General features: G+C 38.3%; 1 protein-coding gene and 1 non-coding gene across 9 annotated transcripts in view; one reads left to right on the forward strand and one right to left on the reverse strand.

Moving 5' to 3' along the window:
- Positions 1 to 17,054, forward strand: part of USP15 (ubiquitin specific peptidase 15) — a 146,410-nt gene that overhangs the window by 75,190 nt on the left and 54,166 nt on the right. The window contains exon 7 of one of the 8 annotated variants that reach the window (XM_017510184.2): positions 4,835 to 6,311. The exons of 5 other annotated variants lie outside the window; for them this stretch is intronic. In XM_017510184.2, the coding sequence (XP_017365673.1) occupies positions 4,835 to 4,859 (25 nt within the window). In that variant the 3' untranslated portion in view covers positions 4,860 to 6,311. Of the gene's footprint in view, positions 1 to 4,178; positions 4,750 to 4,834; positions 6,312 to 10,980; positions 11,122 to 17,054 lie in introns of those variants that run through there. 2 more of the 8 variants (XM_037731948.1, XM_037731947.1) reach the window with 2 other exon arrangements.
- LOC119468448 lies at positions 3,785 to 3,895 on the reverse strand. The gene has a single exon (XR_005197129.1). It is a non-coding gene; the product is annotated as a U6 spliceosomal RNA (small nuclear RNA).

Here is a 17,054-nt window from a genome sequence, read left to right on the forward strand (position 1 = left end):
ATACTCAAAAGTTTTCTAGCCAGGCACAATGGCTCACACCTATAATCCCAGCACTTTGAAAGTCCAATGGGGACGGATCACTTGAGGCCAGGAGTTCAAGATCAGCCTGGCCAAATGGTGAAACCCTGTCTCTACTAAAAATACAAAAATTAGCCAGGGGTGGTGGCAGTGCCTGTAGTCCCATTTACTCAGGGGGCTGAGGCAGGAGAATCAGTTTAACCCAGAAAGTGGAGGTTGCAGTGAGCTGAGATTGAGCCCCTGCACTCCACCCTGGGCAGCAGAGTGAGGCTCTGTCTCAAAAAAAAAACCTGACTGAATTTTTTGACTAAATATCAACATATAATTTGATATTTTTATTTTTGTATTCATGCTACATTTTTAAAACACTACTTATTTTATCAAGACTTGCATTTCTAATCTAGTTTTTAAGTCTGGTTTCTCATAGCCTCTTAAAAACATGATCTTTTCTTTTTTTTTTTTAAGATGGTTTCACCACCAGGTTGGCCAGGATGGTCTCAATCTCCTTACCTCATGATCTGCCTGCCTCAGCCTCCCAAAGTGCTGGTATTACAGGCATGAGCCACCATGCCCAGCTAAAACATGATCTTTTCTAATGATACCTTAGAAAAAGTTTCCCCTCCAGTCTTAAAATTCTGTTAAATTTCACCATTTATTTTTTTTTAGGATGTTAATTGGGCAGTCTAATTATTCTATTGGAGACATATAGCTAGTAAAATCTTATATTTCTAAAAATTGATTTTACAGTAGAATAATTGTAGAGGCCTGGGGGTTCCTAAAGAGATAATTTGATTTAAATTTATTTTCATTAATTAGTGAAAAAGTATTGTCAAAAGACATGTGCGTAAGTATTTGGTGTAAAAAAATTAAGAGTCATTGATGATTTTGAAGGTATGATTTTCTTCAACTAGAAAACATCCAGAGAAAAATTTACCATCATCCAGAATAGGACTTGAGTGGCAGAAAAAGGTCAAATGGAAAACCATGCTAATACCTCTTACTCATACACTGTCCCTCTGCCATTTGTGGTGTCTGATTAACGGAATTCCAAATTGATGACTGAAACACCCTAAACTTAATCTCATGACCCAGTAGTATTTTCACAGCACTGTCTTCCTGAGTGCTCTGCTTTGAGAGAGGAAGAACTTTATAAATACCATTGCGTACTACTTTTTTGGTTGGGACAAATAGTAAGCACCTAGGTGATTCTGCAATATTCTGTTTTTGTTTTTTTGCACCATCTTAAACTTCTTTAGAAATTTTTAGAGAGTAGTTAATCCCTGTTTGCATTTATAACTGCAAAGCTAAATGGATTCAGAAATGATGCATAGACCTATTCGGTTAAAAATTAGTAAAATACATATTAGGAAACATATCACCTAAAATATTAATTTCATTTTAACAGTTAATAAATTGTACTAAGTATATAGCATGATAATTTCCATTTGGAACATGAGATTTTATGAACTATGGTTATCATAGGTAATAGAAAATAAGCATTTGTAATCTCTATGAAAGTTTAAAAATCTGTCACCAATTTTAACTTTGTTCTAATACCAGGAGGGAAGAGTTGAGTGATTTGGTTTGTGGAAGTTGAAAGATGACTCTAGCCATTCTTTATTTATTGTCATTCAGCCAGTTCATATATTTTAATAACCAGTATTCAGTTTGAAATGTAATCTATGAACTATAAATCTAGAGTAATATTCCAAAATCTTTCATTTGTTGTTGTTGTTTTAAGACAGGGTCTCACTCTCATTACCCAGGCTGGAGTGCAGTGGAGCAGTCACAGCTCTCCAAAGCCTTGACTTCCTGGGCTCAGGTGATCCTCCTACGTCAGCCTCCCAAGTAGCTGGGACTACAGGCACACCACCACACCTGGCTAATTTTGGGGGATGTTTTGGTTGGTTGGTTGGTTGGTTGGTTGGTTGGTTGGTTGTTTTGTAAAGATGGGATTTCACCATGTTGCCCAGGCTGGTCTCGAACTTCTGAGCTCAAGCAGTCTGCCCACCTCAGCCTCCCAAAGTGCTGGGATTACAGGTGTGAGCCACCATGCCCAGCTGTTACATATTAAAAGACATTTTGAAGGCTTAAATTTCCTTTTATGCCTAATTTTATGTTATCATTCTCATTAGAAAACAAACATAGAGTGACTTTTTTTGAGACTTTAAAGTTTGAGGTAATGGAATAGCCAAACAAAAGTGCTTAGGATACAATTAAAGAAAGGGAACAGCAGTATGGAGTACTGAGAACTGCAGATATGGAGTCGTATTCCTAGAAACAGGAACATAAGTGTATATGAATTACCTAACCAAAAATGTAAAGAACAACATACCAAAACCTTGAAGAGCATCCTGAAACAATAAAGAACAGTTGGCATCAAATAGAATAATCATGAAGACCCGGGGAAACTTGGATCCCATTTTGTCACAGAGTCTAAAGGAAAATAACTTTTAGAAGAAAGGGTATGGTCAGAAATGCTGAATGTTGCAAAGATGGAAGGAATAGAGAACAGAGAGCGTTGATTAATGTACTTAACATATGGAGAACATTGTTTAAACTAGCCTATAGTATTTGGCAGCATCATGGGAATGAGAAATACATAACCGGGAAAAAGGCGATAAATAGAAAAGGGAACAACTAGTATAGCGCACTCATCATGAATTATACCGAAAGAAGAAACATAAAGTGGGACTTGGTTAGAGAGGCAGGATTCCTGAACAGGGAGAGAAACTACTTTATAAATTCATTTAAACATACACACCCTTTATAGGTATTTGTCACCTGAAGAGAAAGGCATTCTAATAATGTTAGAATAAAGTTCCTTTCTACTGCTGTTTACCAGTAAACTGTGTTTATATTGTAATTTTAGTTATCTAAATTCCAGCTCCTTTTTGGAAATCCTTATGCATGTACAGAAACACTACCCCATAATTCCGTACTTAGAGGTCATTTGATTTAACACTCATTAGATCTTAAATATTTGTGCAGATTTTCCTTTGGAATGCTAAAAATGCATGTAGATGAAACAGATCTTTACATCTAAAATTTCTACTTACTTTGAGTTCCGGAAAAACAACCTCATACTATGTCTCCAAGTTTTACCAAACAGAGCGTGGTCAATCAAGATAAACTAGTATTAGATGCAATATTTAAAAGCTGTACCTAAATGTAATTGAAGTTAGAAACTTTAAACAGTATATGTGTAAATGCATGTCATTTAAATTTAGAATTCTCATATAGATGCTTTACATTCTTAGGTACTCACAAATAATTATTGAACACTTTCTTCCTTTCTCCCCCTATTTTATTTAGAATAAAATCCTTTTATTCTAAAAAGGATTTCAGTAATTTACAGTTAACACATATAAATCAAGATTAACTATATAAATAGATATAGAAGTCAGGATGAATGGAAAATAAATGTAGTCACAGTAAGATGAAATCAGGGAAGTTAGCTGGTAGAAGCAATAAGGGCCTTTGCAGTTGTAAAAATTAATCTGCAAATGTATGAGCTTTTTTGGATCCTGATTCAAACTAACCAACTGGGAGGAAAAACAGTTAAGAAGTTGGAAAAAAATTGAACACAAACTGGTTATTGGATTGGGACTGATAATGATATGCACTGATTAAAACAAAAAATCCCTTATTTTTTAGGCATATATACTATAGTATTTACAGGTGAAATTAAGGGTGTCTAGAATTTGCTTTGGACTATTCCAGTAAAAGAGGGGGTTGGAGGGAAGCTGCAGGGATTGTAGAAAAAATAAGTGTGGCAGAATGTTAATTTTTAAATGTGATCCTTTTGCAGGCTCCATACTAATCTTCTCTGTGTCGTTTCCATTTTGGTATATGTATGTGCTGCTGAAGCGAGCACTAGAATGTTAATTTTTGAAGCTGAGTTTCTGATATTAGGTACACGAGGGTTAATGTATATTTCAAAATTTCTGTAATAAAGTTTAAATAAAAATGGGTTGCAAGTTTGGTGCTTAGATTCATAATGGCTGAAAAATTATTTTAGTTTCAGTTCTTTAAAATGGAATGTTTTGTGTTATCAAATATATGTAAAAGTAAGCAGTCAAAATAAGGAAAAATAGAGCTATGAAAAGCAATTTATATATAATACAAATCTGCTTAAACTCTCTTTTGTATGTCTTTAGGTACCTAACACCCTTCCTGGCATATAGGAAGCCCACAGCAAATGCTGTTGAACTGAACTAATCTGTATCTTACAACAGTAAAAGTGTTTAATTTTTTAGGAGATTTGGAATTTTCATTTTCTTTCAGAGCTTGTTAGAAATGGAGAGTGTAATGTTGGTCTTGTTTTTTGTTAAGATGATTTTGGTTTTATGATGTTAGATTTTTATCAAATAAGGTTATTTTACAATGCTGGGTTTGAAAATATAAAAATCTTTAAATAACTTTTGCTGTGTCAGTGTTCAGACTTCTCTATATTTTGGTTGTTCAGTATGGTGTTAGATTTCCACAAGTGTTAAATGTTTGGTTGACTTGCCAAAAGCAAGTTATGTTTTTCTGTTGAAATAAGAAGCTCAGCTTAGCCTTGAATTGCATGTTTTTAGTTGAAACATATTGGGTATAAGGAAATTCGTATCTGCAAACATTCGTCAGGAGTAAGGCTGCATTTTCTCTCTTGATGAAACCACTTCGGCTAAATGGGAGCCTTACCTTTCTCTGTCTTAAGAGACGATATGTTACACCTAGCCCAAACTGGCCAAAATTAGTTTAATTCTAGGTAAGTGGTTTGATGTTTAGCTAATGTATGATATTCTTAGCATTTTTTCTTTTCTTTCTCTAGAAAGCCACTAGAGCAGAGTTGCTAGTGAACAGTTTAATTTCTACATTACGTCACAGAAAGAGAGCTAAAGGGCTCTGGTTATCATCCACAGACTGACTAGTCAACCCTTAAATAACCTGATATTAACTCCACAAATGTTAGCTAGATTGGACCGTGTGTAATCTGAGTAAGAAGTTGGAATCAGAAGAGATAAATGATGTGTTATCACTCATCAGTAATGTCTGTAATAGTGTTGTAAAATTGTTATACTTTTTTACCTGTCGGCCACGTCCACAGTCTCTCTACCTATAGTATTTATCCTGATGCTTCCTATTCCTTGCTTTTTCTTTTATTATCTCTTCTCTCTTAAATACTTAAGTGCCTACCATACTGCCACACATATGGTAAACACAGTTCATTATTTTTATTTCTTTTCTAATGTCATCTTCCCCCTCAGCCTATGAACATAAACACATCTTGCATTTTTAAAACCAAAAACCATACACTTATTCCATGTACCATCCTTTAGCTTTTCTTTCTTTGACAACCACCTACTTTTAAAAAGCTGTACTTAATGTTGCTTGCCACCTATTCAGGATTTAACAAAGTTCTTATTTGTCCTTTTTAACCTAGTTTATTTGCCTTTCTTTAGTATTTCTTTTTGATAACCATCTCCTAAAGAAATTCCCTGAATTTGAATGCATGATACCACCTTTTATTCCAAGGACTTCACCTCTCTGACCAGTCATTTGTCTGTCTAGCTCACTTCCTCTTTAGGGTTGCCACATTTGGTTTTGCAAATCATGCACAGCTCTAGGGGGCATCATTCGTATCATATGTAGTCCCTGTAACAGGCCCTCCCTGGCATGGTGTAGTGCAGCTTCACTGACTACAGCAGCAGCTCTGCTCAGACCTTAAGTGCATTGACATTCATTGATTTCTGTCAGAACTCTTTTTTTCATATCATAGCAGGTGTTCACAATTAGAGGATTCTGTGCTAATCCTCTCTCCCAGCTCAAACTGACACAGATATGCCATTCTTTATTTCTAGACTAGACCACTTTTCTGAATTCCATATTTTTTGTAAATTTCATGTAGGACTCACCACCTCAGATTAAACCAAAACTTTTTACCTCTCCCGCTCACATCCTCAACCATTTCCTGTATTCCCTATTTCAAGTACCATCCAAGAGCCATCCTGAGTTCCTCCTCCAGCCTTCCTTTTCTCATCTAATTAGTCAGCAAGTCTTGCAGATTCCACCTTCTAATCTGAAGTTTTCAAACATTTTGATCTCAATACCCCTTTACATTCTTAAAAATTATTAAAGACCCAAAGAACTTCTGTTATATGGGTTATATGTGTTAATGTTTGTTATGCTTGAAATTGAAATAAGATTTTAAGGTATTTTTAAGTAACAATACAAACCATTGTATTTTGACATAAATAACATCTTTATGAAAATAACTATTTTTCAAAACAATAAAATTACCAAAAAGGGTTGCATTGTTTTTTATTTTTGCAAATTTCTTTACTATCTGAACAGAGGACAGCTAAATTCTTGTATATGCATCTGCATTTAATATATTATAATACAATATTTGGGTTGAAGTACATGAAGCAAATTCAGCCTCACACACATACATAGTTGAAAAGGAGTATTTTCAGATCATTAATACCACATGAACCAGTGTGGTGGTTTAAGTCTTCAAGTTTAATGATGGTATCTGAAACCATATCAGTGAATCTTTTATAATAGTAAAATCTTTCACATGTAATTTCATGCATTTTGGTCATTTGGAAAATACTGATTCACTGAGTTAGGCAGATAGGATTGCTGGGTCAAATGGTATTTCTGGTTCTAGATGTTTCAGGAATCGACACACTGTCTTCCACAGTGGTTGAACTAATTTACACTCCCACCAACAGTGTAAAAGCATTCCTGTTTCTCCATAGCCTCCCCAGCATCTGTTGTTTCCTGACTTTTTAATAATTGCCATTCTGACTGGTGTGAAATGGCATCTCATTGTGGTTTTGATTTGCATTTCTCTAATGACCAGTGATGAGCTTTTTTCATTTGTTTGTTGGCCACATAAATGTCTTCTTTTGAGACGTGAATGTTCATATCCTTCACTCACTTTTTGATGGGGTGGTTTGCTTTTTTCTTGTAAATTTGTTTAAGTTCCTTGTAGATTCTGGGTATTAGCCCTTTGTCAGATGGATAGATTGCAAAAACTTTCTCACATTCTGTACGTTACCTGTTCACTCTAATGATAGTTTCTTTTCCTATGCAGAAGCTCTTTAGTTTGATTAGATCCCATTTCTCAATTTTGGCTTTTGTTGCTATTGCTTTCGGTGTTTTAGTATTTTCCCACGCCTATATCCTGAATGGTATTGCCTAAGTTTTCTTCTGTGGTTTTGAGTTTTACTTTTAAATCTTTAATCCATCTTGAGTTAATTTTTGTATAAGGTGTAAGGAAGGGGTCCAGTTTCTGTTTTCTGCATATGGCCAGCCAGTTTCCCCAGCACTATTTATTAAATAGGGAATCGTTTCCCGATTGCTTATTTTTGTCAGGTTTGTTGAAGATCGGATGGTTGTAGATGTGTGAGGTTATTTCTGAGGCTGCTGTTCTGTTCCAGTGATCTATATATCTTTTTTGTTACCAATACCATGTTGTTTTGGTTACTGTAGCCTTGTAGTATAGTTTGAAGTCAGGTAGCATGATGCCTCTAGCTTTGTTCTTTTTGCTTAGGATTATCTTGGATATATGGGCTCTTTTTTAGTTCCATATGAAATTTAAAGAAATTTTTTCTAATCCTGTGAAGAAAAATAATGGTAGCTTGATCGGAATAGCATTGAATCTATAAATTAATTTGGACAGTGTGGCTGTTTTCACGATACTGATTTTTCCTATCTGTGAGCATGGAATGTTTTCCATTTGTTTGTGTCCTCTCTTATTTCCTTGAGCAGTGGTTTGTAGTTCTCCTTGAGGAAGTCCTTTACATCCTTTGTTAGTTGTATTCCTAGGTATTTTATTCTCTTTGTAACAATTGTGAATGTGAGTTCACTTACGATTTGGCTCTCTTGCTTGTCTGTTGTTGATATATAAGAATGCTTGTGGTTTTTACACATTGATTTTATATCCTGAGACTTTGCTGAAGTTGCTTATCAGCTTAAGGAGTTTTGGGGCAGAAACAGTGGAGTTTTCTAAATATACAATTTTGTCATCTGCAAACAAGCAATTTGGCTTCCTCTCTTCCTATATGAATACCTTTATTTTTTTATCTTGCCTGATTGCCCTGGCCAGAACTTCCAATACTAAGTTGAATAGGAGTGGTGAGAGAGGCCATCCTTGTCTGTGCCAGCTCCTGGATTCATTGATTTTTTTTTTGAAGGGTTCTTCCAGTCTCTCATTCCTTCAGTTCTGCTGTCATCTTAGTTATTTCTCGTCTTCTGCTAGCTTTTGAATTTGTTTGCTCTTGCTTCTTTAGTTCATTTAATTGTGATATTAGGGTTTCTATTTCAGATCTTTCCAGCTTTCTGATATGGGCATTTAGTGCCATAAATTTTCCTCCTTTTTTTTTAGATGGAGTCTCACTCTGCCACCCAGGGGTGGAGTGCCGTGGCATGATCTTGGCTCATTGCAACTTCCACCTCCCAGGTTCAAGAGATTCTCTTGCCTCAGCCTCCTGAGTAGCTGGGACTACAGGCACATGCCACCACGGCCAGCTAATTTTTTTGTATTTTTAGTAGAGATGGGGTTTCACCATGTTGGCCAGAATAGTCTCAATCTTCTGACCTCATGATCTGCCTGCCTCGGCCACCCAAAGTGCTGGGATTACAGACGTAAGCCACCACAGCTGGCCTAAATTTCCCTCTTAACACTGCTTTTGCTGTGTCCCAGAGATTCTGGTACATTGCCTCTTTGTTCTCATTGGTTTCAAAGAACTTCTTTATTTCTGCCTTAAGTTCCCAAAAAGTCATTACTTATTATTTATCGTAACTCCTGTTATTTACCCAGGAGTCATTCAGGAGCAGGTTGTTCAATTTCCATGTAGTTGTGTGGTTTTGAGTGAGTTTCTTAATCCCGAGTTCTAATTTGATTGCACTGTGGTCCGAGAGGCTGTTTGTTATGATTTCCATTCTTTTGCATTTGCTGAGGAGTGTTTTGCTTCCAATTATGTAGTCAGTTTTAGAATAAGTACCATGCAATGCTGAGAAGAATATATATTCTGTTGGTTTATGGTGGAGAGTTCTGTAGATGTCAATGAGGTCCACTTGATCCAGAGTTCAAGTCCTGAATATCCTTGTTAATTTTCCGTCTTGTTGATCTAATATTGACAATAGGGTGTTAAAGACTCCCACTATTATTGTATGGGAATCTGAGTCTCTTTGTAGGTCTGTAAGAACTTGTTTTTTGAATCTGGGCGCTCCTACATTGAGTGCATATATATTTAGGATAGTTAGCTCTTCTTGTTGCATTGATCCCTTTACCATTCTGTAATGCCCTTCTTTGTCTTTTTTGATCTTTGTTGATTTACTCTCTTTTATCAGAGATTAGTAGTGCAACCCCTGCTTTTTCTTTTTTTCTTTTTCTTTTTTTTTTTTTTTTTTTAACCCTTTATTTTGAGCCTTTGTGTGTTTCTTTGCAAGTGAGATGTGTCTCCTGAATACAGCACACCAGTGGGTTTTGACTCCTTATCCAGTTTGCCTCTCTGTCTTTTAATTAGGGAATTTAGCCCATTTAACATTTAAGGTTAATATTGTTATGTGTGAATTTGATCCTGTCATCATGATGCTAGCTGGTTATTTTGCATATTAGTTAATGCAATTCCTTCATAGTGTCATTGGTCATTTTATTTTGGTGTGTTTTTGTAGTGGCTGGTACCAGTTTTTCCTTTCTATGTTTAGTGCTTCCTTCAGGAGTTCTTAAAAGGCTACCTGGTGGTAACAGAATCCCTCAGCATTTGCTTGTTTGGAAAGGATTTTATGTCTTCTTTGCTTATGAAGCTTAGTTTGCCTGGATGTGAAATTCTGGGTTGAAAATTCTTTAAGAATGTTGATTATTGGCCTCTACTCTCTTCTGGCCTGTAGGATTTCTACAGAGAGATCTGCTGTTAGACTGATGGACTTTCCTTTGTAGGTGACCTGACCTTTCTCTCTGGCTGCCCTTAACATTTTTTTCCTTCATTTTAGCCTTGGGGAATCTGATGATTATGTGTCTTGGGGTTGATCTCATGGAGTATTTTAGTGGTGGTCTCTATTTCCTGAATAGGAATGTTAGCCTGTCTTGCTGGATTGGGAAAGTTCTCCCAGATAATATCCTGAACTGTGTTTTCCAACTTGGTTCCATTCTCCCTATCACTTTCAAGTATACCAATCAATTGTAGGTTTGGTCTTTTTCACATAGTCCCATATTTCTTGGAGGCTTTGTTTATTCATTTTCATTCTTTTTTCTCTAATTTTATCTTCATCCCTTATTTCAGCAAGGTGATCTTCAATCTGTGATATCTTTTATTCCGCTTGGTTGATTCAGCTGTTGATACTTGTGTATGCTTCACGAATTTTTGTGCTGTGTTTTTCAGCTCCATCAGGTCATTTATGTTCCTCTCTGAACTGGTTATTCTAGTTAGCAGTTCCTATAATCTTTTATCATGGTTCTTAGCTTCCTTGTATTGGGTTAGAACATGCTCCTTTAGCTCAGCAGAGTTTGTTGTTATACACCTTCTGAAGCCTACTTTTGTTAATTCATCAGTCTAATTCTCCGTCCAGTTTTGTGCCCTTGCTCGAAAGGAGCTGCAGTCATTTGGAGGAGAAGAGGCATTCTGGTTTTTGGAGTTTTCAGCACTTATGCATTGGTTTGTCCTCATCTTCGTGGATTTGTCTACCTTTGATCTTTGAGGCTGATGACCTTTGGATGGGGGTTTTGTGTAGGGGTGTTTTTGTTGATGTTGTTTTTGTTGCTTTGTTAGTTTTTCTTCTAACAGTCAGGCCCCTCTTCTGCAGGTCTGCTGCAGTTTGCTGGAGGTTCACTCCAGGCCCTCTTCACCTGGGTATCACCAGTGGAAGCTGCAGAACAGCAAAGATTGCTGCCTAATACTTCCTCTGGAAGCTTCATCATACAGGAAGCTGGCCTGATGCCAGGTGTCTGTCCACCCCTGTTGGAAGGTCTCTCCCAGGCAGGAGGCACGGGGGTCAAGGACCCTCTGGAAGAGGCAGTCTGTTCCTTAGCAGAGATGGTGCACTGTGCTGGGAGAATCCCCCTTATCAGGATCAGCTGCTGTCTTCAGAGCCTGCAGGCAGGAAAGAGTAAGTTCACTGAAGCAACACCCACAGCCATTTCTAACCCAGGTCCTGTGTCCCTGGGAGATGAGAGTTTTATATGTAAGCCTCTGGCTGGGGCCTGCTGCATTTCCTTCAGAGATGCCCTGCCCGGCTGAGGAGGAATGGAGAGAAGCAGTCTGGCCACAGCCACTCTGCCGCACTGTGATGAATTATCCCCAGTCAAAATCTTCCAGTCTCCTTAGCACTGCTGGGGGAAATCACCTACTAAAGCCTCAGTAATGGTGGACGCCACTTCCCCCACCAAGCTGGATCATCCCAGGTCGACTCCAGACTTCTGTGCTGGCAGTGAAACTTTCAAGCCAGTAGTTCTTAGCTTGCTGGGCTTCATGGGAATGAGACCCACTGAGTGAGACCACTTGGCTTCCTGGCTTCAGCCCCTTTTCCAGGGGAGTGAATGGTTCTGTCTCGCTGGGGTTCCAGGCACCACTGTGGTACGAAGTAAATTCTGCAGGTAGCTCAGTGCCTGCCCAAACAGCCACCCAGTTTTGTGCTTAAAACCCAGGGCCCTGGTGTTGTAGACTTACAGGGGAATCCCCTGATCTGCAGATTGCAAAAACAATGGGAAGAGTGTAGTACCTGGGCCAGGTAGCACAGACCATAATGGCATCCCTTGACTGGGGGAGGGAGGTTCCCCAACTCATTTCACATCCTAGGTGAAATGATGCTCCACCCTGCTTCTGCTCGTTCTCTGTGGGTTGCACCCACTACCTAACTGGGTCCATCCCACAACACCTGGGAATTACGGGAGCTACAAGATGAGATGTGGGTGGGGACACAGAGCCAAACCATATAATTCTGCTCCTGGCCCCTCCCAAATCTCATATCTTCACATTTCAAAACCAGTCATGCCTTCCCACCAGTCCCCCAAAGTCTCAACTCATTTCAGCGTTAACTCAGGAGTCCACAGTCCAGTTCTCAATCAAGACAAGGCAAGTCCCTTCCACCTATGAGCAGGTGAAATCAAAAACAAGTTAGTTACTTCCTAGATACAATGTGGGTACAGGCACTGGGTAAACATACCCATTCCAAATGGGAGAAATTGGCCAAAACAGAGTGGCTATAGGCCCAATGCAAGTCTGAAATCCAGCAGGGTAGTCAAATCTTAAAGCTCCAGAATGATCTCCTTTGACTCCATGTCTTATATCCAAGTCACGCTGGTGCAAGAGGTAGGCTCCCATGGCCTTAAGCAGCTCTGCCCCTGTGGCTTTGGAGGGTATAACCCCACGCCTGGCTGTTTTCGTGGGCCTGCATTGTGTACAGTTTTTCCAGGTGCAGAGTGCAAGCTGTCAGTAGATCTGCCATTCTGGGGTCTGGAGGACAGTGGCCCTCTTCTCACAGCTCCAGTAAGTGGGGCCCCAGTAGGGACTCTGTATGGGGGCTCCAATCCCACATTTCCCTTCTGCACTGCCCTAGCAGACGTTCTCCATGAGGGCCCCACCCATGCAGCAAACTTGGGCCAGGGCATCCAGGCGTTTCCATACATCCTCTGAAATCTAGGCAGAGGTCCCCAAACCTCAGTTATTGACTTCTGTGCACCCACAGGCTCAACAACACGTGAAAGCTGCCAAGGTTTGGGGCTTCCACACACTGAAGCAACAGCCTGAACTGTATCTTGACCCCTTTTAGCCATGACTGGAACAGCTGGAATACAGGGTACCAAGTCCCTAGGCTACACAGAGCAGGGTGGCCCTGGGCCTGGCTGGTAAAGCCATCTTTCTTATTAGGCCTTCAGGCCTGTGATGGGAGGGGCTGCTGTGAAGACCTCTGACATGCCCTGGAGACATTTTCCCCATTGTCTTAGGAATTAACATTCAACTCCTTGTTACTTATTGCAAATTTCTACAGCTGGTTTGACTTTCTCCTCAGAAAATGGGATTTTCCTTTCTATTGCATTGTCAAGCTGCAAACTCTCCTACCTTTTATGTTCTTTTCTCATTTAAAATTGAATGCCTTTAGCAGCACCCAAGTCACCTTCTGAATGCTTTGCTGCTTAGAAATTTATTCTGCCAAATTCCCTAAATATTCTCTCCCAAGTTCAAAGTTGCACAGATATCTAGGGCATGGGGCAAAATGCCACCAGTCTCTTTGCTAAAACATAATAAGAGTTACCTTTGCTCCAGTTCCCAACAAGTTCCTCATTGCCATCTGAGACCACCTCTGCCTGGACTTTATTATCCATAACACTGTCAGCATTTTGGTCAAAGCCATTCAATAAGTCTCTAGGAAGTTCCAAACTTTCCCACATCTTCCTGTCTTCTGAGTCTTCTAAGTCTCTAAGAAGTTCCAAACTTTCCACATTTTTCTGTCTTCTTCTGAGTCCTCCAAACTGTTCCATCCTCTGCCTATTACCCAGTTCCAAAATCACTTCCACATTCATGGGTATCTTCAGCAACACCCCACTCTACTGGTACCAATTTACTGTATTAATCTATTCTCACACTGCTAATAAAGACATACCTGAGACTGGGCAATTTCCAAGAGAAAGAAGTCTTTTGGACTTACAGTTCTGTGTGTCTGGGGAGTGCCTCACAATTATGGCAGACAGCAAGGAGGAGCAAGTCATGTCTCACATGGATGGTGGCAGGCAAGGAAAGACAGTTTGTGCAGAGAAACTCCCATTTTTAAGACCATCAGATCTTGTGAGACCCATTCACTATAATAACAACAACATGGGAAAGACCCACCCCCATGTTTCAGTCATCTCTCACCAGGCCTTTCCCACAACACCTGGGATTGTGAAAGCTACAAGATGGGATTTGGGTGGGGACACAGAACAAAACCATATCAATAGCCAAGTCCAAATAAGCATACACCATCATTTCCTAATGTAAAAGAGAAAAAAAGAGTGGTGTCCTGAAAACAGTAACTGGTACCACGTGCATTTCGTGCAGTTCAAATAATTGCACAAGCTTTTCCTCATGACAGCCATGATACTTCAGTTTATAGCAGATATGCTTTATGCAAACTTCCCAGTTTATCAAATAATATTAAAAAGTGTAACTAAAGGTTAAGATTCAATAAAATCAGTGATTGTTTATTTTTTCAATGTGGATATTCTCAAGTGAAACTTTTACTGTGAGGTGGTGAAGTAGATGAGTGCTTTTTGTTTGATTCATGCTAAGGTGTCAGCAGTTTTATCCACCATTGCTTTTGCACTGCCAGTAGCAAACATCCACTCAGTGAAAGAGGTCAAGTAACATTTAAATAACACTTTGATATTATTATGAAAATAGTTTTGACCTCATCAGTGGGCACCTTAAAAAGGGTCTTGATGACTCCCAGGATCCATGGTCTATACTTTGAGAACCACTTCTTAAATATGCAAGCTATGTTGCCCTTGCCCACTCTACTTTCTTAACTCTAGCTCTTATTAATTCTTATCTTTGTTGTTTTTATAGTTCCCTAACTGGTCTCCAAATCTTTAGTCTTTTTCTCTTCCTTAAAAGTTTCTAGAATACAAATCTGATTTTGTTGATACCCTTTTAAAATCTTTTAACATGCTCCAGCACAATTGGATAAAATCCGGATTTTTTCATAGAGCATAAAAGAGACCCTTTACTATCATACCTACCTTAGTAACTAACCTCTCTTCCTGTCAGTACTTCCTAGTCTTTGAGCCAACCTGAATTTACTGGTAATTCCCTGAACACATCACGGTTTCTACATGATTTCTATATGTTATTCTTCCTACCTGTAATACTCTTTTACTTCCCACCTATCCCTCTAACTGCACATCATTTTTAAATCACCTCATGTTACCACCCATAAAATTTTATATAAGAATTTGTTATATTACAGTTATTTTGCTTATATGTCATTTTTTCCTATTAGATTGTGAGCTGTTTGAGGTCAGGAACTGTGTCTTTCTGTGTATTCCCAGTACTTATCAAGGGTGAGGCATGTAATATTTAATAAGCGTTTGAATATTTCAATGAACTCCATAAAAACTGAAAATACAAATTAATTTTATGGTATTTCATTTTCTTTTCCTTCTAATACAGTTCTTAGAGTTGCTAATGAATAATAAAAAAGGCTACAGATGGGAAGAAAAGAAAAAATGTATATATATACACACATACACACGGTATGTGTCTGTATACACAAAGTATATACCATATGTATATATATTTTATAAATATATACATATATCCCTCAACCACTTTATTGGACGAAGCAATGGATCTTTATTTCCATAATTTTTACTTTAAGTAAGATTCAGGGGAACATTCAGTTTGTATATATATGTTTCTGAAAGTTGTAATGAATTACATTTTAAAAAATTAACCTCCTTAATTTGTTATAACTCAGTCTGTCATCAATTTAGATGTTTTTTCCTAATTTAGAATTCTTAATATGGAGGCAAAAATGCCAAAATATTTCCATTCTTTATTAATGTTTTAAAACTACCATGTGAGAATATTAGGATTATTAAAATTTTTAACTGTGTACTCTACATTGTTTTATATTAAAACTTGGTTGATTGTATTTTGTTTTTGAGTTTAGTACAGTAAAATAAATCTTGGTAAAGGGATTTCTGTCGGAAGGGTACCTAACTAGAAATCTCACTTAACATAATCCATTAACATATAGATAGCATTTATCAGCTAAAAGAACCTCTTTCAGAAGAAAGAAAATTTTTTCTAAGATTTCATAATGTATAAAACTTTAAAAGTTAATTATGCCTGGTGCAGCCTGTAATCACACCTGTAATCCCAGTGCTTTGGGAGGGCGAGGCAAGAGGATCATTTGAGGCCAGGAGTTTGAGACTAGCCCAGGCAACATGGTGAGATCTCTGTCTCTGCAAAAAAATTTGTTTTTTAATTAGCCAGACATGGTGGCACGCACCTATAGTTGCAGTTTCTCAGTAGGCTGAGATGGAGGAGCTCTTGGGCCTGGGAGGTCAAGGCTGCAGTGAGCTATGATTGTTTCACTGCACCCCAGCCTGGGCAACAGAGTGAAACCCTAAAAAAATAAATAAAAATGAAATTAAAATGTAAATTTTTTTATATTTAAAAAATGTTATTACCCACCATTTGTTCTGTACAATGCACTGTAAGTATATATATTTAGATAAATCCAAATCACTTAAAAGCAAATTTTGGGCCAGGTGTGGTGGCTCATGCCTGTAATCCCAGCACTTGTGTGGGGCCGAAGCAGGTGGATCGCCTGAGGTCAGGAGTTTGAGACTAGCCTGACCAACATGGAGAAACCTCAGCTCTACTGAAAATACAAAAAAATTAGCCAGATGTGGTTGCACATGCCTGTAATCCCAGCTACTCGGGAGGCTGAGGCAGGAGAATTGCAAGAACCCAGGAGGCGGAGGTTGCAGTGAGCTTAGATTGCCCCATTGCACTCCAGCCTGGGCAACAGGAGCAGAACTCTGTCTTTTAAAAAAGGCTAATTTTGTAGGTTATGCTTTTCTGCCTGTTGACCATTTCATTGCTCGTTAGCATCTGAGTAAATATAATATTTTAAATGAATCATTTTAAGCCTCACTAATTTAGAATTTACAATGACAGAGTCATTGGACTGAAACCTAGCTTTTTACAGCCCCTTGCCTAGATGTTGCCTAGTAAATTAAAATAACATGTTTACAAAATTACAAGGGAAAATAAAACTTTTAGTGAACTTTAAGAACTTAAATTATTGCTGTATTATAGATTTGTTGATTATAGATCATGCCTTTAATGCATATTTGTTGATTAAAAACCAATAGTAGGCCGGGCGTGGTGGCTCAAGCCTGTAATCCCAGCACTTTGGGAGGCCGAGGCGGGTGGTTCACGAGGTCAAGAGATCAAGACCATCCTGGTCAACATGGTGAAACCCCATCTCTACTAAAAATACAAAAAATTAGCTGGGCATGGTGGTGCGTGCCTGTAATCCCAGCTACTCAGGAG

This window comes from Cebus imitator, unplaced genomic scaffold, assembly GCF_001604975.1.
Source record: "Cebus imitator isolate Cc_AM_T3 unplaced genomic scaffold, Cebus_imitator-1.0 Scaffold433, whole genome shotgun sequence".
NCBI classification, from domain to species: Eukaryota; Metazoa; Chordata; class Mammalia; order Primates; family Cebidae; genus Cebus; species Cebus imitator.